We start from the raw sequence: 20,107 nt of genomic DNA, 5'->3' as shown, positions 1-20,107 counted from the left end.
CATGAATTCCTCACGTGAGGACTCCATGAGTGCAGAAGACCTGAGGCAGCAGCTCTACCACACCTTCAAGGAGAGAGGACTGCTAGATTCCTTAAAGGTGCTTATTCTTATCATCTTGAGACATACCACTTTTCAGAAAGGAAACTTAAGAGAACAAAAAGTCAGCACCTTTCAACGTATCAAATGTCAAATGTTTGTGTTACGTGTTATGATAGATTTATCGGAAATGTTATTTGTCAGAGATCAAATATGCATTTCTGCGTTCCACTTGTAGAGCGGAAAGCAATACTCAGAAAAAATCTCATTAAACCATTTGAAAGAGTAAGAGGGATTTGAAAATTATAAGGATTTTTACAATCTATTACTAGTATAAGGTACTGTAATGAACAGAAGTTTTAAAACACCTTCATGTCTACGTCAATGAAGATTAGGCATCCAGGTAATAAGATATGCCAAAAAGCAGTTACTCAAGCAACTGGATATGAGTTTGGAAAAAAAAATTGTCGTCATTCATAATTAGGTTATAAAAGACCGGTTTCTTCCAGATCGCTTCAGTGTCACTGATGAAAGATAGTGGATTCTATCTGAAATGCCTGACCGTTTCCAAAAACATTGCTTGAGTAACTGCTTTTTGGCACACCTTCATGTCTCTTATGTCTTTTATAGAGTCAACTCAGGAACAAGCTGATCACAGAGCTGAGGTCCAGCGGACGTTCAGAACGGGTTCCTAGGCCTGTCGAAATTCCAGAGGGAGGGTCGCTGCTGCATAGAGCAGCCAACAGCCTGGTAGCGGACCACCTTCAGAAGTGCAGCTATGACTACACCCTGTCAGTCTTCCTTCCAGAGAGTGGGATCTCACGGGATCAGGTATGATACAATTTTACAGCCATTTAACACAACACTAGTTTATGAACCCACTTAATGACCATTGCTGCTCAACTTTCCCCTTCCAAGAAGTGTTACCTTGTCCTATTAGTATAGCTATACATAATGTGTATAGCTTCTCATTTGTAACAGTCAAAAGTTTCCATGTGTAGGAACTCTAGAAATAATCTACTGTTGTGTGACGGTATTACATTGTAAGTCCGTTATACCAGTTGTTGTTTTTGAACTCCCTTTAGGGTCATTCCGAATACTTACTAAGTACTTTAAACCCAAGTCCCAACCTCTCTCTCTATTTCTTAGCTCACTGGACTCCTCCACAGGATGGAGCAGTAGTGGTCATAGTTGGTTTATGAAAAGGACTGAGACCAGCCTTTTATAATCAACAGTCACATGGCTATACTGAAGATTGATTGACAAGATCAAAGATTACTGACTCTGACTCTGATTGACAAAGTATGTCTGTTCTTCCTGATGTGTTTTGTCACCTATATCATGTATCAGAGCACTATTCTCAGTCCCTATATGGTTCATGCATGTGAAATAATTTTTTTTTAGTTGCTGACCACAAGTGACTTTCTGCAACTCCTACGAGTTCATCCTCAGTCAAAAGTGCACAAGTCATTGGTAAGTTGCTTAGTTATGCTGCTATTGTCGTTTTTCTTTGATGTATACACATATCACCATCATCTATGGATAGGGCTCTATGGAGTGAACTATGTACTAGCCTGGTCCCGACCTCCGATCGGTGATGTATCAGGGCTCGAAATACTGGGTGCATGTGTACCCAGGTGCACCCAAAATTGGAACTGTGCACCCAATTTTATTGAGTGGGTGCACAGGGTGCACCCAAATATTTTCTTAGGTTTATGTATGTAAAGATAATCAAGTATGCTAGTATGCATCATAATCTTGACATCTAAGTGTTAGAAAGATAATAAAAACATCTATCATTGATTCATGGTAGTTGTTTAAGAATTTGAAAGCTTGTAACTAAGTTTTGTTATTAGGTTTTTCTGACATTCTATCTAAATTTAAGTGGTGCACCCCAAAATTTTTTGGTGCACCCAATTTTTTTAGCTGGGTGCACCAGTGCACCTAATCCCAAAAATGAATTTTGAGCCCTGTGTATGTACATGTATGTATCATCATGCTTTGGCACACAGGGTCGGAGGCAGCCTCTGCACAACTTCAGAGATGATCAATTGTCAATTTGTCATTAAATGGTAACAGTGTTATGATAAGATCTTGTCTATCAAGAACTTTCATCAACTTCTTGATGAAGCTAACATGCAAACCTAGTTTCTTCTCTCTCTCCTTGCAGATAGGAAAGCTACCTGGTTCTTCCAAAGGTTGGTAACCATTCTAATGATACTGTTTTTTTGGAAGTAGTAATGCAGTGCAGGGCTCGAAATACTTTTTTCTGCATACCTGCACCTGCACCAGACAAATTTTACCTGCACCACTCTGAGTTTAGCTATAGGAAACTGCATAGATCATACTAAAATTGTTTGGGGACCATTGCTATTTTTTCTTTTATACTTAATATATTATAGGTGGTAACAGTCAATGCAGCTAAAAACAATTCATATAGACCTACATTATAGGACATTTATGTATAAAACCCAGTACATGGACCAGTGCAGGTTAGGTGTAGGTAGACACCAGAAATACCTGCACAGCTCCAATTTTACCTGCACTAACCTGCATATGCAGGTGGTATTTCGAGCCCTGCAGTGTAATTGTAGACCTATTCAACATTTGTTGTGCTACCACTAGTAGACAGTAGAATCCGTTTTTGGACAATATTTAATAGTAGCCTGGAGTCAAGCTGTGTTGCGCTTTCACTCAAAGGTCTGCTTGACGGAAGCAGACCTTTGCGGAGCACATAAAAGCACAACAATTAAGCCTTAACTCTAGGCTAAGTTGGGCTGACTTAGTAATTTCGAACCAGAAAACTTTTATAAATAAGGAGCATTTTTAATCAGAGGTTAATGAACTTGTGAATCTGAATTATGCTATTTTTCATACAGGTTTCCTGTGGCAGCTGTTATGTGAGCTGACCTCTGCCCTGCCCCAGGGGTTAACCGAGGACATCGGGTGCCAGACAGATGCTACAACCCTACCTCCCAGTGCTTCACTCAGTAAGGGAACCTTTTAAATTAGGGCTCAGAACCTCCTAATTGTAGTTACAACTTACAAGTCAAAGCCAAATGTAGATATACATGGTGGTAAGGTGGTCTTGTTGTTAGTTTCCCAACTTTCCCCGATTTTTAATTACAAAGTTCATATGACGCGCACGCGCTCAAAAGGACCTAAATCTTATGTTTTGAGCAAAATTGCAGGGTCTAATACATTTTGAATGGCATTTTTTCATCTAAAGGTTTTGGGTTGGAATCCCTAGCAGGCTTCAAAGTTGTGCCCTTTGAAAAGGCATTTAACACTTATTTCTTCACTCAAACTAGGGGAAAATGATTACCTAGCCTTGACTTAGCATGTCCTTTTGGATGGGACCTCAGCTAGAGGTCCCATGTTTGAGGGATCCACATCTTTGAGTACTTTAAAGATCCCACCACACTTATCGAAAAGAGAATGGGTCCTTCTGTTAAGAGAGGATCAGACCTTACCATTCTGTCTATGGCAGCTTGAACATATGTCCAAAACTGTTGTTTTACACACCAGTGTTATACAAAATAAACAAACGAACATCCGTCGGTTTCCTTCTACCCCATTAGTTTTACACTTAGCATTCCATTCTCTCTTGTTTAGATGATAAGCTGCGTTCAGTAGACGAACGGTTCTCGGTACAGCGGGACCAGCTGGCCGCCAGCAGCGCGCTGACCATCGAGGACAGGATGCTGTCCTTCCAGCGCAAGGTCGACGAGCGTGCAAGGTCACAGGTCAAGCAGGAGGTAGGCTGACATGGGTCATGGGGTCAAAGGTTGTGTGTCTTATATACTGTTTTAAAGTTTACGCATTTAAGTTTACGGGGATTTAATTTCGCAGTAGCGGGAAAAGGACTGTTCTCAGTGGTTTTAATTTCGCAGTAGCACCATGTACTACATACTCTCTTACTGCCATGGAAAGATGTTCGCAGTGGTTTTAAGTTCACGGCAAATTGGCAATGCGAAAACTGTGAACATTTCTGCATTTACAGTAACAGTATAGTATGTTTTTACTGTGGGCCTGTTACTGTTAGTGGCTGCAATAAGGATTAAAGATAGAATAAAGAGAGGAAGATAAGTTCTTTTATAAGGTCAAAGAAAAAAAGTAAAAAAATCTACTGATCAAAGAATGCTTAGGCCATGTTGATTTGATTATGAATGGCATCCAAAGGGAACCTAAAACTGATGCAAGCGTGCAAATACCAAGAAAGTTTGGCCCCCAAAAAAGCTGCCTTCATTATGAAATCTAAGTGGTCAGGAAGTTTGAACAAATGACTTACACACAGAGTATGGTATATTGAACAATATATTTTTCATCTTTGTTCTTTCACATCTTCTTAGACTGTGGAATTTACTTTGGCACTCTATACCATTAGTATCCGTTTTTTGATGTCTTCAATTAATTATGCATGCTCATTTTGCAGCTGCTTTATACTATTTACAGTATGGTTGAAAACCTTTTTTTTTGTAAACAACTGAAATTTCAGCTGTTATCTCATATAATCAAATCAACAAGGCATTAGTAATCTGTAAAAAGTGTAAGGTATAAAGTGAAATTAAGATTCTTGTTTTCTTTCTGTCTGTTTGTTTCTTAGGTTGCCCACTTTAAGGAAACAGAGCTGGTTAGAATGAAGTTGGAGGAGAAGGAGAAGACAAGAAGGGAGATGGATGCAATGAGAAGAGAGGTAAGGCGGGTCTGAGGTAGACAGGGAAGCAGTGGATAGGTCATTTTCTTTGCTGCTTCTTCTTTAAAAAAAATAGAATTAGGGGTGTGCACATGTACGGGTACAGAAAATTCTGGTACAGGCACAGGTTCAGGTCCAAAGGATCAGGTCCAGGCTCGGACATGAATCCGGACCTGATTGTCTGAAAACTTGTGAATGATTAATACTCAAAACATTGGTCCATTTTGGTACAAACAAATCTGTTGGCTGGACTATTGGCATTTTAAAATACCATCTTCATGTAAACAATGCTAACTGCTTCAGTTAACTTAGACCAAGTTTGATTGTAAAAACTTGGGGAAAATTACTATAAACTCCATTCTATTTCACTCTTGTTGTTATTGACTGGTAAGCCATAAAACACATGTCAATGCCTTCCATTATACTCATAGATTCTGGTCATTTTCTAATTGGTTCGAATACCAATCCACTGATTTTTTTCATGTCCGGTATTTTGGTATTTCTGAACAAGAAAAAAGGCTTTGTACCTCATGCAATGTACCAGTACCGACCCTTAGTGAACATGTCAGGTTAGTCTGGGTATTATCTGATTACTACCTGCTCAGGGTAGGCCAGGAAGTGATTTGATGTTACCCAGGCCAGGGCTCGAAATTCATTTTTGGGATTAGGTGCACTGGTGCACCCAGCTTAAAAAATTGCACCAAAAAGTAGAATGTCAAAAAAACCTAATAACAAAACTTAGTTACAAGCTATCAAATTCTTCAACAAGTACCATGACAGACATTTTTATTATCTTCCTAACACTTAGATGTCAAGAATATGATGTATACTAGTATACTTGATATCTTAACATACATAAACCTAAGAAAATATTTGGGTGCACGAAAAAAATTGGGTGCACAGTTCCAATTTTGGGTACACCTGGGTGCACATGCACCCAGTATTTCGAGTCCTGCCAGGCAAATGTCAAATGAGAAAATATGTACATTAAAAAGAGTATACCTTTTTACCTGCTTTTCTTTCTATCCCATCAGTTGGAACAGGAGTACCGTACCAAGTCGGATGCCCTGCTGGCTCGTGAGAGGAACGCAATCGAAAGACTACAGAAGCAACAAGAGGTCAGTACTCTCATGTCCCTAATAAACGTACCGGGACGTTTATTTTTTTCCCAGGAAAATTCCACCCGGTACGTTCTTATTTGGGACGGTACGTTTATTATTTTTTTGAAAATTGGGGCTTTGCTAACCAGGGACAACTGCATAATAAAAAGTTTGGGGTTTTCTGTCCATATGTCCGCGGTATTTTTGCTCAAAATTCACTATTTTCGGCCGAAGCAGCTCGGATTTCCCCTCCACTGTGACCCAAACATCCTAGCGATTATGTAAAATATCGGTCGATTTCGCTATGAATGCACAAAGTTAATGTTATTATTGGGAAAATAAGCCGCCACACTGACGTTTTGAAGCACAATTTTTTATATAAACAACTTTTACAGTCTCTATTTACATCGTAAATGAACACACTGATCACATAATTTTAGCATGTACAGGTACAGTATATTTCCAACCATGTGGTTCCATGCGCTATCGGCAGCGACAACGGGGCGGACGAATAATTCCTTCACATAAGAAACAACAATTAGAACCTTCTTTCCCTTGTAATGTGAGTTTTGGGGCCGCAAATTCTCCCCAAACAGCAGAAATCCGTCAGTAAAAACAGCTTTAAACTTGAAGAAAAAGACCGAAACTGATCCAACATGGCTGCCAGGAATAACACGCACTGACAGTAAAGCTAGCACCCTGTTGCGGGCCAAATTCGAATCACTAAAATGAGGCCGTAAACGGGTGAAAATGATTTTATTTCGGTGTAATGATGGGCTCAAAATGTCATATATATTTTCAGAGTGTTGAATGTTCTAATTTTAGCGGTTTCTAGTGTCAAAATATAATCTGTAACATATTTAGTATTTGTGGCCTGAATGCTGGGCTACTTCACAGACGAGCTCTCACAAAAACTTTGTGAACAGTTTGTGTCCATTTTGGGAGTGTTGATGTGTGTTTTAATTGGTGGTTATGTCTAAAACATATATGGTTGAGTACTTGGAGCTATATTTATAATGATTTTATTGATATGCCAGTAATTTTAAGTAATGTACAAAAATATTTATTGATTACTTGCTTCAAGTTCTGAGTAGAAAATTCATGTATCATGTAAATTTTCACGTTGAATTTGAAAGCACTGTTGGCCCCCGGTTAGGAGTATGTATACCTTTCATTAGAAAATGGAGAAAATATTATGATTTGAACAAGATATCTATAGTTATTCAATATTCATTATTCATACAGCTATATTTAACTGATTTGGTGATCAGGTATAAGTAAATGAAAATAACCTACCTGCTTATTATCTTCTTTCCCTTGAACAGAAGTAGCATGGACACAGTCTACGTCATGTCAATTTGGTCATTTTCCGGGGGGTATGTTTATTCCGGGGGGTATGTTTATTAGATTTTGAAGATTTGTCCGGGGGGTATGTTTATTCCGGAAGGTATGTTTATTAGGGACATGAGAGTAATGTACAATAATGTTAAACAGTTGACGCTCTTGACCTATGTGAATACAAGATCTGAATTGCACATAAGATACACAAGCTAACAGTTACTCAAGCAACTTGATAGGTTTTTGAAAGGAGGTTATATGAGATATAACCTCCTTGATTGTTTAAAGGATTCAGATACATAGTATTATAATATCATCTACTGTTTTTGCTCAGTAGATGACAAAAATATTTGACAGCTCTAAGATAGTGAATACTTTCTAACATGTCTGACCATTTACAAAATATATCCAGTTGCTTTTAGTATCTTGTGTATTTCACTGCCTGGATGAATAACTATCACATGAATCGTAGATGATTTTTTGTATCCTTTAAGGACAAGAGTTCGAGGGACAGAACAGCCAAAACAAAATAAAAGTTCTCCACATAGAGGCAACCCTAACAGTAACATGAGACATGTCATGTTCTAGATCCAAGACAAAGAGATGCATGCCCAGAGACAGGCCATACTGGAGGAGCTGGAGACAGTACGCAATAGGGAGGCACAGGCCAGAAGGGAAGCAGAAGTTAACGACAGGTAAGGGCTATGTAGCTTTCTTTATGTACCCCACACTTATCTGTGTAGCCTTAACTTTGAGCCCAGTGTCGTAACCCTGGAACTGTGACTTCAAAGTCTTGGTCAGATTTAATTCTATCTGATAAATAGATGATATGCCAGAGTTTATCATGGACTGTTCACAATAAGAATACAAACAGTCAAAGCTGCTGACCTTTCCCCCTTGCTCACCATTTTCCCCTTATTGTATAGATAGATTCAATTACACACCAGGAGGAGATATCCCTTACTGTGTGCAACTAGGCAAATACATCACAGAAGGTTTAGACATTAGAACCTGTAGACTTTAAGCGATATGTTCTTTAAGCTCAACATTGGTGTATTCATGCCTGCCTGTCCTTGGTGCTGAACACCATCCATACACAGGCATAGCGGTCTGTCCCCGGTGCTGAACACCATCCACACACAGGCATAACGGTCTGTCCCTGGTGCTGAACACCATCCACACACGGGCATAACGGTCTGTCCCTGGTGCTGAACACCATCCATACACAGGCATAGCGGTCTGTCCCCGGTGCTGAACACCATCCACACACAGGCATAACGGTCTGTCCCTGGTGCTGAACACCATCCACACACGGGCATAACGGTCTGTCCCTGGTGCTGAACACCATCCATACACAGGCATAACGGTCTGTCCCTGGTGCTGAACACCATCCACACACAGGCATAACGGTCTGTCCCTGGTGCTGAACACCATCCACACACAGGCATAACGGTCTGTCCCTGGTGCTGAACACCATCCATGGACAGGCAGAACGGTCTGACCCTGGTGCTGAACACCATCCATACACAGGCATAACGGTCTGTCCCTGGTGCTGAACACCATCCACACTGGCATATACCAGTAGGCCTACCTGTCCTTGGTGCTGAACACCATCCACACACAGGCATATACCAGTAGGCCTACCTGTCCTTGGTGCTGAACACCATCCACACACAGGCATATACCAGTAGGCCTACCTGTCCTTGGTGCTGAACACCATCCATACACAGGCATATACCAGTAGGCCTGCCTGTCCCTGGTGCTGAACACCATCCATAGACAGGCATAACGGTCTGACCCTGGTGCTGAACACCATCCATACACAGGCATAACGGTCTGTCCCTGGTGCTGAACACCAGCCATACACAGGCATAACGGTCTGTCCCTGGTGCTGAACACCATCCATACACAGGCATAACGGTCTGTCCTTGGTGCTGAACACCATCCATACACAGGCATAACGGTCTGTCCCTGGTGCTGAACACCATCCAAACACAGGCATAACGGTCTGTCCCTGGTGCTGAACACCATCCACACACAGGCATAACGGTCTGTCCCTGGTGCTGAACACCATCCACACACAGGCATAACGGTCTGTCCCTGGCGCTGAACACCATCCACACACAGGCATATACCAGTAGGCCTGCCTGTCCCTGGTGCTGAACACCATCCACACACAGGCATAACGGTCTGTCCCTGGTGCTGAACACCATCCACACACAGGCATAACAGTCTGTCCCTGGTGCTGAACACCATCCACACACAGGCATAACGGTCTGTCCCTGGTGCTGAACACCATCCACACACAGGCACAACGGTCTGTCCCTGGTGCTGAACACCATCCACACACAGGCATAACGGTCTGTCCCTGGTGCTGAACACCATCCATACACAGGCATAACGGTCTGTCCCTGGTGCTGAACACCATCCACACACAGGCATAACGGTCTGTCCCTGGTGCTGAACACCATCCACACACAGGCATAACGGTCTGTCCCTGGTGCTGAACACCATCCATACACAGGCACAACTGTCTGTCCCTGGTGCTGAACACCATCCAGACACAGGCATAACGGTCTGTCCCTGGTGCTGAACACCATCCACACACAGGCATATACCAGTAGGCCTGCCTGTTCTTGGTGCTGAACACCATCCACACACAGGCATATACCAGTAGGCCTGCCTGTCCTTGGTACTGAACACCATCCACACATGTATACAGACATAAAGGCCTGTCCTTGGTGCTGAACACATCCACACACAGGCATGCAGGCCTGCCCCTGCCTCTCGTTCATGGGTGTCACACACTTGTACGTTTGTTTATTTACTTGTGTCCACTCCTTTTTTATGTATAGACTATAGTCTTTATGGGAGTTACTGTCCATTAATCTGTCATGTTAATAAAGATAACTATGTAACCAACCAATTTCTTAAATTGTTCTTCGTTACAGAGCTGTGCAGATTGAACAGGACAAGATGAAGAGTCTGGAAGAGAACATCCATCGCAGAGAGGAGGCCGTCAGGAACATCGAGGAAACATATGAGAAGAGACTGAACAATGAGATGATGAAGTAAGCACTGTCCTGAGGCCACACAAATTACATTTTATGGATAACATTTACATCTACAACAGGGTTCTAGCCAGCGTCCGTCCTTCCATCCTTTGACGGAATTTTGTTGCTGGGGACGGACAGAAATTTTGCCCATTCCGTCTGTGATGGAAAAATATCGGCATGTAAATATATTAAAAAAGATGCCGAGCAGAGTCTGCAAGCAAAATTTGCCCCTCAAAATGCAGGAAATAGCGTTTCAGATGGTCTAGATCTAAAATTTTCCAGGGGGAGTAGGATTGCCTTTGGCGCTCTAGGATTTCCAAATTCAAAATCCAGGGAATGGAAAAAATTTAGGTGGGCAAGAAAACTGATCTACACGATGTATTGGTTTTGTGACACTGCTGTCTTTTGTGTGGATGTTTAAGTTGTCAATCACTCAAAAGCACGAGTTGACGATGCTTTTTTATACTGTGAGTTTTAGGTTAAATTTTGTATTCTGTACAGTTAAACCTGCGCAAGACTAATTAGGGGACTGATAAAATCTGGTCTTTGAAGACAGGTGGTCACTATAGACAGGATTTGCAGTGCTTGTGTTAATGGAAAAAAATATCTAAGAGGTCCGGTCACATTGGCTAGGTGGACCTTACATGTATGTGTAGGTGGTCACCTTTACAGGTTTGACAATAGTTAATTTTTTTTCTTGGACAAAAATGCCAGCATAGTCCTATGAACATGTCTAAAACAAACTCTTTGCCCTAACCTGAGTGTCCATCTGATTGAAACAGGTACAAACTTGAGGTCAAAGGTCAGTACGTGAAAATACTTCAGGAAGAAGAAGAGAGAGAAGCCAGGAATAGGGGTGAGTAGAAGTGGTTTTACACATACATGTAACTCTACATGCAGTGAAGGATTCAGACATTTGAATCATAGTATCTGATTTATGATTAGAATTATTGATTTCTTATTATGTCCCTGCAAATCACACACGCAATCCTCAAGCACACCATACATTGAGCTGTCCTGGTAACCACTTCTTTTTTCATGGTCAGACTTCCACCTGCAGGGCACCAAAATACTGGTGCACCTAAAATTGGAGCTGTGCACCCAATTATTTTCTGTGGGTGCACTGGTGCACCCAAATATTTTTATGTATGTAAAGATTCTTATGTATGTAAAGATATCAAAGTATACTTCAGAATCTATACATCATATTCTTGACATCTAAAAAAGTCTTAGAAAGATAATAAAAATGACTGTCATGGTACTTGTTTAAGAATTTGATAGCTTGTGACTAAGTTTTATTACTAGGATTTTCTGACATTCTACTTAGGTTTAAGAGGTGCACCCCAATTTTTTTTTTTTTAAGCTGGGTGCACCAGTGCACCTAATCCCAAAAATGAATTTCAAGCCCTGGCGTTCGTTTCAAGTGGCATTCTATGCAGATCAGATTCAGAACATATGAATTCTTACATTGTGTTACACAGAGGAGGCAAGACATCTTGCTGAGGAGAGGACTGCACAGACCAGGGTAAAGGAGGAACTGAGAGAGACTACAGCAGGTCTAAAACAATTAGAGGTAACAATCATCCTATCCATTACAATTGATGGTCAGCATTTCTAAAGCCTCTGTCATACATAGTCGACCATGGCCTCCAGCCTTCTCCAGGCCATTTTTGGGAGTTAGAGCATGAACGACATCATCTGTGGTTGAGAGTTGGTCAGCTCTAGTCTTTGATAAAAGCCCTCTGCACCAGCTGAATTTTGAAAAAGCACAGTCAAGAAAGTCATATCATGCTTTGATGCAATCAGAGTAGCAAACTGGAGCTAGAAATAGCATGGATTCCAGGCTACTACCAATCTAAGACTGCTGGAAGCTGTTGGGAGTATAGTCTCGAGAGGTCCTGAATCAAAAGTCTTTTCACTGGCCAGGTCAGGATACAAGACAGTGTCCTTTAAGAAATTTGGACAGTGGAAAAAAAGAATCTATGTCTCAGTATGATTCATTTATGTTACTGCCAATTTAGATAGAAGGGATCAAATTTTAACCTTTTCCTGTTATCCTAACATCTGCAAGTTAAGTTAGCACTTTTCCTACTCTTTTATTATGTAATCATGCTTGTCCTTTCTATTTTTTTTTATATTTAACCAACCGTTGATGATATCCCTTCCAGAGAGACTTGGAGGCAAAGGATCGAGACATGTCATATACTACCAAGCAGAACCAAGTTTTACAAGAAAGACTCAGAGAAGTATGGGCACACCTTCTCAACAACCTGAGTAACATGTTTTGTGTCTGTCTTCTTGGGTTGGTGGAAAGATGTGACCTGTTCAAGACTGAGTTGGTGGCTTTCTTCTGCTGGTGTCCAGTATACAACTGTTAACAACTCTCTTTAAAGTTTAAATGCTCTACTGGTGTCCACTACATAACCATTACACCTCTCTTTACATGTACAGCTAGTGTCCAGTACATACATTTGTAAGCATCACACCTATCTTTAATTGATTACGGTGTCCAGTACATAACATTACATCTTTCTTTCATTGTCCCAGTGGTGTTCATCAGTACACAACCATTACACCTTTCTTTCATTGTTCTGCTGGTGTTCATTACATTTCTACATGATTAAGCATTGCACCGGTGTCTTTAATTGACAGCTAGTGTCCAGTACATAACCATTGCACCTCTCTTTTGTCCTGCTGGTGTTCAGAACACCACTGTTACACATGTCTTTAAATGTACACATGTCTTAAAATGTTCAGTACACCACTGTTACACACTTCTCTTTACAACATGTTCTGTGGATGTCCAGTACATAACCAGTGCACCTCTCTTTTGTTCTGATGGTGTTCAGTACACCACTGTTACGCATGTCTTTAAATGTACACATGTCTTAAAATGTTCAGTACACCACTGTTACACATAGCTATAGGGCTGGGTATCGGTAAAGCGTACCGGTACAAAACCGTTTTTTTCTTATTGGACCGGTCCAGAAAAACGGGACCTGAAAAAATTAGGTGGACCGGATGTTGGACCGATTAGAAAATGAACAGATTATTTCACCAGGCATTCACACATTTTGGCGCTTGCAGGTGGAAGAAAATAACAAGAGTGAAGTAGAGCAGCGTTTATAGTAATTTCTACCAAGTTTTACAGCCAATCGCACAGATGCTGTTAGCGTTGTAGGATTTTAAAAAGCCAGTATAAATCTAATACTCCATAGACTATTAGTATGAGTCATACTGAATCAGGTTCAGGTCCGGACCTGGACCTGATCCTCTGGACCTGAACCTGACCTGGACCTGAACTTTCTGTACCGGTACCCACCCCTAGTTACACACTTCTCTTTACATGTTCTGTGAGTGCCCACTCCAGTACACAACTGTTTAACTGTTATACATCTCTTATCCAGTACATATGACTGATTTACTTCTCTTTTAACGTTACGTTTAATTTACTGTAAAATGCTTTGATTTGGTCAGGGAATTATTTTGGTGAATTTAACTACTCTTTTCTGAATCTCTAATGTCCCGACCCCAACCAAGTTGAAGCTGGTGTAGAAAAATTCAGAGCACTGACTTTAAGATGAAGACAAAAGTCATCAAACATTTTGCCAGTCCATGCAGAATTATTGAAATAGAGCCCTCCAAATCAAAATGCTTTTTTACAGTATTAATTCTTTCTTTGTGGGTATTTACTATCACATCTAGTATATCAGGTTTCATCTCATTATTGAAACAAAGAGGTTATATAATAACTTACATTCCTTTGATTTTTTATACAATTACAGAGAGTATAAATTTATGCACCACAATATATAGTAATAATGCATGTTATCACTTAACCACAGGTGAATGGAAACTTCAATATCCTCACTGTCAACGAAAGCCAGTAATCTTTTCCTTACCATTTCCTCATTAATTTTTTCCTCTCAGAAGAAGTAGAGGTACATTCATAATTTTGTTGCCAATCCTGGTAAATATAGCCTAATGATACGAACTAAAAGGTAGACTTGTCCACAGATGGGAGACCTCAGACATATCAAAGAAGAGGCTGCATTACTACAAAGGGAACTGGACTCTGCCAACAGGTCAGCATAGCAAGTATTCTTTTCATGGTTATGAAGACTTGCCTGGGTACCGTTCGGGTTGTAGTTTGCTCCTATGTTCGCCTCTACTTCCAGTCAATGAAAGTGACATTGATTCAGATGGATACGTTTGTTTGAAATTACAGAATTGAGACATTAAAAGTTTGATTGTGACATGTTGTTGAGCTTATGTGTTACCTTTTCTCCTCCAGGAAGCTAGCAGAAATGGGTAATGACCACCAGCAAGAGAAGTCGAGTAAGTAAAAATAATTACTGATACTACAGGGTACTACTATAATTACTGATACTACGGACAGTATTGGTACAGACACTTCAGGGGATACAGACATGGGGTGTGCACAATACAGGGGGTATATACACTACATGGGTACAGACTTTTTAGGGGGTATGGACTACAGAGGTACTGATGCTACATTGAGTATGGACACTATAGTGTGTACAGACACTACAGGGGGTATGGACACTTTGTCGGTACGGACACTAAGGGGGTATGGACACTACAGGGGTACGGACACTACAGGGGTACCGACAACACTGGGTATGGACACTAATTAGGGTACGAACATTATAAGGGGTATGGACACTATAGAAGGTAGTGTAGGGGTATAGTATAGGGATACAGACACTACAATGTATATGTGGTACCAACACTACAGACTCTGAGGTACATTAACTATAGGGGTTAAAATGGTGTTTTAGTATGTTTTCATGGAAATTAAAAAAAAGGATGAATGATATATTTTTATTATACTGCAGGGCTTGAGAAACTGCTGCAGGAGGAGAGGGATAGGGCATCACATCCCCCGGCAGACATGCTGGTACTGCAGGCTGAACTGCAGAGGGAGAGAGAACGACTGAGTCAGGACAAGGCCGTGTGTGAACACCAGAAACAACAGCTCAAGAACGAGCTAGACACTGAGGTGGGAGCAAAATTCAGCCTCCGATTTGGTTAGACGACAGGCTATGATTAACAATTCAAACTCTACAACTTGACAGTGTCAGAAAGAAAACTGAGGGAGCTCAGGAAGCTGGCGATGAATAGGACGCAGTGGAGAGAGATGAAGAAAGACTGATTGTTGATGCAGAGTGTCCAGACCACTGCATTGGCAGAACACAGTACACAACCAGACAGTGCTTGAAGTACCCACTTGAAAATGCAACCACATTTTGTTTGACGCAACTTGATTTTAAACCCAGGTAGCACACTGCTCAACCTGAAATTTTGCAGTTGGAACACTGCTGTCCCCCACCTATGTGCATAACCTTGGTTTTTATAGTGATAACATAAAACATATTGCATAGTTACATATAAGTAACAACTTGAAAGTGGGGCAACCTGAAATGTTGATGGAGCAACCTGGCTTTTGACTCAGGTTGCCACTTAGACAACCTAACTGAAAAAAAGTATTTCGGGCACTGACCAGATAAGATTTGGCGATCACTTCCTGACCAGGGTTTTTTCTGGACAAAAACTGCAGTTGAGTGAAGCCAATAAGCGGCAGAGAGCATTCTCCCTACCAGGGTGTGGGGCTTTTGATAAGTCTAAGTTAAAATGGAGCATTCTATGGCTTCCTAGGGGCCCAAATTACTGTCAGACATGTCACAGTTGAAGACTGGCCACATGTGATCCCTGGTTGATCAAAATTTAATTTGCTTGCCAGAGGATCTACTCCCCAGGGTAAGGGGGCACATGGTCAGGGCATATTGTTACATTGTATATATTCCTAGTAGTTTAAGCAAGACTTAACCATGGAGGTACAATCTTGTCCTTACTTCAGGTCAGCAGGAGTAATGAGCTGCGTAGACGACATGACGAGCAGACGCGACTGTTGAACCAGACAGAACGGGAGGTCGCCGACCTCAGGCTGGCTCTTCAGCAAACTCAACTGGGTTAGTTTTACAATGATGATAAAAGGGTGCTTGATTTCTAAATAGTTAAAGGTATCACAGAAAACATTCTGGTTAATGATAGACCATTTCCTAACTGACATAAGGAATGAGAAGTAAAGAAAGCTGACAAAATGTATTCTACGCATCCACAGATTTTTCCTCAGAGTTTATGTTCATATTCTGATCTTAAGCAAATTGCATTTCAAAATCCATGAAAATAAATTGATGTGGCGTAAGATTATCAACAAACCTTAAGTTTTACTGGCCCTCTTCAAAACATAATTTCTGTTGGCAGGAATTTTAGTTGCACCATTACAGCATTCTGTGTTCTGTTTGCCTCCAGCCTTGCAGAATGAGATCTACAGAAATCCCAAACCTTCAGTTATTAACAGGTAAGCTATAATACATTTGATTCTTGCTGTTTTTCTAACAGTTACCTAGTGGGCGAATTACAGTTGCTTGTTTCAATATCATCCACCAAACTGTGGTCACTTTTGTAAAAGTATATTTCTTAGAACCTGAAATCCATCATTATTCATATCCCTCACCCACCGCAAGCTACAAAAATCCTTCTAGCCACTTTATTTCAAACTGTTGATCTGAAGCAAGTCATCTTTAAGAAATAACAACTGGAGGAAATCTTGTTGGCATATCTAACCATGATTTTCAATCTCAAAGCCTTGTCCTATTCTCTGTATTTGATGAAGAGTAGACATCAAAGTAGAACGTTCCCCGTCACTGTTAGAAAATTGTTGATGCTATCTGAAATGTTTGACTCTTCAGGGAATATTTCTAGTCCTTAGATTTACTTTGTATCTACTGTATCTAATTTTTTTCTACTATCTGTCCAGTCACAGGTCCTCCACCCCTTCCTCTGATGACGACTTGCTCAGACCTTCCAACTCTGACCTCTACATGGACACAAGTCTGAGGAAGACCAGGGTGGATCCTGCCCTCCAATTGGTCGGTGGTTACCGTAGCAACAGGATGAGTGACAGGCCTGGCAGAGGCAGTCGACCTGACAGGTCCCTTGGGTTTATAGAGGAGACAAAGCAGAGGTTTTTGGAGCTGGAAAGAGAGGCTGAGGTAATTATAAAGTTTTTCTGTATTGATTTCTATATTCTGTATCATTCATTTCCAGTTGTTCATTTGACCACATTATGAAAGAACTGCTTTGCTTAAAGAATTCACCATGATTCACCCCAACTTTATCACATTCAAGGATGAAGAGAAAGCCACTTTCCAATTTGAATCACATTCACAGATACATGTATTGTAGAAAAATTGGCACTTTTTGTTTTCCTCCGCTTCAGATAAGAAGAAGTCAAACAGAACTTGTTTAGATATAGCCAACACAATCATTTGATTTTGAGTATTATTTTTACAATCACTGTCGCATGTATGTCTTCTACCATGCACTGTACTTGTAATTAGCCTTCTGGAAGTTGAAGTTGCAAAACATCCATTCAACCAGTATACAATATTTTAGAGTATAACCCTTGGACAAGACTTAGTGTACGCTGTAATTATTTGACTTTGAATTCTTTTTCTATCAGGGGTCTTGATTGCCATTGTTATTTTTTACATCATGATATTTGAACATTCTTTTCTCTTCCATTTCCTTCCACAATAGGTTTACCCATTATGTGTTGAAATGCAGTAGTTCATTTTAACTTTTCATGCACAGAAACATTTCGATGTTAGTTATGATTGTTTGCTGTCAATTTTTACATTTTTGCTATCATAACTTACAATAGAATACACAATACGACAGCATGCATTTGCTGGCACAAAGCTTTATGACTTTCATAGCAACACATGATATACATGTTAGTATATTTACATGTATTGTACATTGACTGTACTTTCTACCACACAGAACTTGGAGAAGACGTACCAGACGTATCAGCAGAGGATGGGCACCATTCCGTCATTACCGCGGGATCCAGCGCAAGGAATCATCGGCCGCCAGCACACGTCTCCTCCCCGCCCCGTACACCACGTGTCCTGGGCCGAACCACCGCAAACCAGACCTGCAACTGCAACTGGTCTAGGTAGGAGCTTTTATTTGTTTGTTTGTTAGCTTGTTACTTTCGCCAAGAACGCCATGTTTTGGGTGTATTTGGATGTGCGTGTATGCATGTGTGTTTGTTTGTTTGTTTGTTTGACAGCTTAGTAGTAACTTGAGAATCTGACTGAGATTCTGAGGATACATGTAGATCCACATGATATTTGGTGGGTTGGTAGGGACCAGGAAAACGAAGATCAATTCAATAACTCGCCTCATAGTGGCATTCTACGGTACTGCAGTGGAACTTCCCGTTTGGCTCTCATATTGTACATATTGCTATGGTTGTAATTTGTGTTCTTTGATATTCGCCACAACCACATGTTTTACAAGAGTTGACGTTTTGATGACCGTCTGTTGTCTTCATGGCAAAAATGAATGGTTCACTTTGCACTGCAGCTACATGTGTAGATGTCATTGCTAACTGCATTTAGTTTATCTCATTATTGCTTATAATGGTTACATTAGCCTGATTTAATCGCGCTTCACAGGCCCGTCCTACATTGCCGCGCGGGGAGGAGCCTACTAGCTCCGGATAGCGGAGTTTGCATTATACAGACTATGGTTACATGTATTGTTAATAGAATTTTCATCAATCAGTGACTGTTATTAAAGGTAAGCACACGTACCTCCAAATTTTCGATGGCTGTCAGTCCATCTTGATCACGGAGTGACCTAGTTCTCGTATGTATGTATGTGACAGTATTTAATATGCTTGGGACTGAAATATTGTCTTGTTTGTTGTAAATCCTAGCCTTAAACGTGCAAATTTTCCAACAGGTGAGTCCTACACCAGCACGATCCCCTCACCAATCCGAGGTTCAGACGACCACCCGCGACCTTTGTCCTCCACGCCCTACAGACAAGATGGCCGCCTCCATGGCAACAGTTCCCTGGGGCTGTCAGAGGTCACGACCTGGAGTCCTGAGGAGACCCTGGGGCCATCTCGCACTCAGAGGTCAGGAGTAACCCTTTTGTATTCTAGAGGGAAATCACAATTATTTTTGGAAAATCACACAAGGTTTTTTTTTCCAAGCTTTTCTTTGCATATGAAATGGAAGAACATTCTTTCCATGACACTCACCTTTGCTGTTACAAGTTAAAGTCTGAATATAACATGCACAAAATGTATGTTGTAGATAGATTATGGAGACGTCAAAGTGTTTGCCAAATAAGAAAATTCAACTCACCAGATTTTTTTACTGAATCACTCAGTTCTCTTCACCTATCTGATCCCATTATTGCCACACTCTGGAGACAAGACTTTATTCACTTGTAACATGTAAAGGGCCAAAAGTTGTTGGAAGTCAAGTTAGTTGGAAAACAGAAAACACAATTTTAGGGATCGGCAAATGCTTCCATTTCTTCCAATGATGTGATTTATTAACTCAGACTTTTATTCTAGTTCTAGTAAGATGTCAATATTTGCTGTAGCACAAAATACAGTACAGTATACCCAAGTTAATGGCACATACATTTTTCTCAGGAGAAGGGAAGATGATATACCCAGAGAGTCAGTACGTGCCCCTGCCAACCCCATGACTGTGGATGATCTCATCGCTCGACCAGGGGAGCCTAGTGTGGTCGTCTTACCTGGTAGTGAGACAGGTACAACAGTAATAGCTACATTATACAATGCACCTTTGCCTTTTGATTTATTGTTTTTACCAGTATGTGTATATGGAGTCTATGTTTTCAATGTGTATGTGTTTGTTAGGGGCAATGTTTTTAATTATTTGAGAGACAGGAAGCGAATAAGAAGATGACTACAAAGGTTGGCTTTCCAGAGTAGTAGGAAGTACAGGTCAAAGGTGGTAGAG

At 40.8% G+C, this 20,107-nt stretch overlaps 2 protein-coding genes across 2 annotated transcripts in view; both read left to right on the top strand.

The window, feature by feature from the left end:
* LOC118419655 (oral-facial-digital syndrome 1 protein homolog) lies at positions 1-14,594 on the top strand. The gene is made up of 15 exons (XM_035826154.1): positions 1-97; positions 667-867; positions 1,441-1,509; positions 2,207-2,234; positions 2,916-3,026; positions 3,652-3,794; positions 4,643-4,732; positions 5,767-5,850; positions 7,759-7,865; positions 10,122-10,241; positions 11,009-11,082; positions 11,708-11,799; positions 12,395-12,472; positions 14,244-14,311; positions 14,521-14,594. The coding sequence occupies exons 1-15, from the start codon at positions 2-4 to the stop codon at positions 14,570-14,572; spliced, it is 1,413 nt and encodes a 470-aa protein (XP_035682047.1). The 5' UTR covers position 1; the 3' UTR covers positions 14,573-14,594.
* Positions 14,595-14,692: 98 nt separating this feature from the next.
* Positions 14,693-20,107, top strand: part of LOC118420171 (oral-facial-digital syndrome 1 protein homolog) — an 8,380-nt gene continuing 2,965 nt past the window's right edge. Inside the window, exons 1-8 of the mRNA XM_035826883.1 lie at positions 14,693-14,867; positions 15,086-15,249; positions 16,108-16,219; positions 16,563-16,611; positions 17,071-17,305; positions 18,099-18,273; positions 19,068-19,245; positions 19,774-19,895. Of these exons, the coding sequence (XP_035682776.1) occupies positions 14,693-14,867; positions 15,086-15,249; positions 16,108-16,219; positions 16,563-16,611; positions 17,071-17,305; positions 18,099-18,273; positions 19,068-19,245; positions 19,774-19,895 (1,210 nt within the window). The remainder of the gene's footprint in view (positions 14,868-15,085; positions 15,250-16,107; positions 16,220-16,562; positions 16,612-17,070; positions 17,306-18,098; positions 18,274-19,067; positions 19,246-19,773; positions 19,896-20,107) is intronic.

Source organism: Branchiostoma floridae, chromosome 7 (genome assembly GCF_000003815.2).
Source record: "Branchiostoma floridae strain S238N-H82 chromosome 7, Bfl_VNyyK, whole genome shotgun sequence".
Lineage (NCBI taxonomy): Eukaryota > Metazoa > Chordata > Leptocardii > Amphioxiformes > Branchiostomatidae > Branchiostoma > Branchiostoma floridae.
This window is presented reverse-complemented; position numbering and strand designations above follow the sequence as displayed.

What these genes read in the sequence shown, in the direction of transcription:
- LOC118419655 (XM_035826154.1), top strand. Translation starts at nt 2, where the DNA reads ATGAATTCCTCACGTGAGGACTCCATGAGTGCAGAAGACCTGAGGCAG. An exon ending in CAAAAGTGCACAAGTCATTG is followed by an intron (nt 1,510 to 2,206) that starts GTAAGTTGCTTA and finishes CTCTCCTTGCAG; the next exon opens with ATAGGAAAGCTACCTGGTTC. An exon ending in TGGATGCAATGAGAAGAGAG is followed by an intron (nt 4,733 to 5,766) that starts GTAAGGCGGGTC and finishes CTATCCCATCAG; the next exon opens with TTGGAACAGGAGTACCGTAC.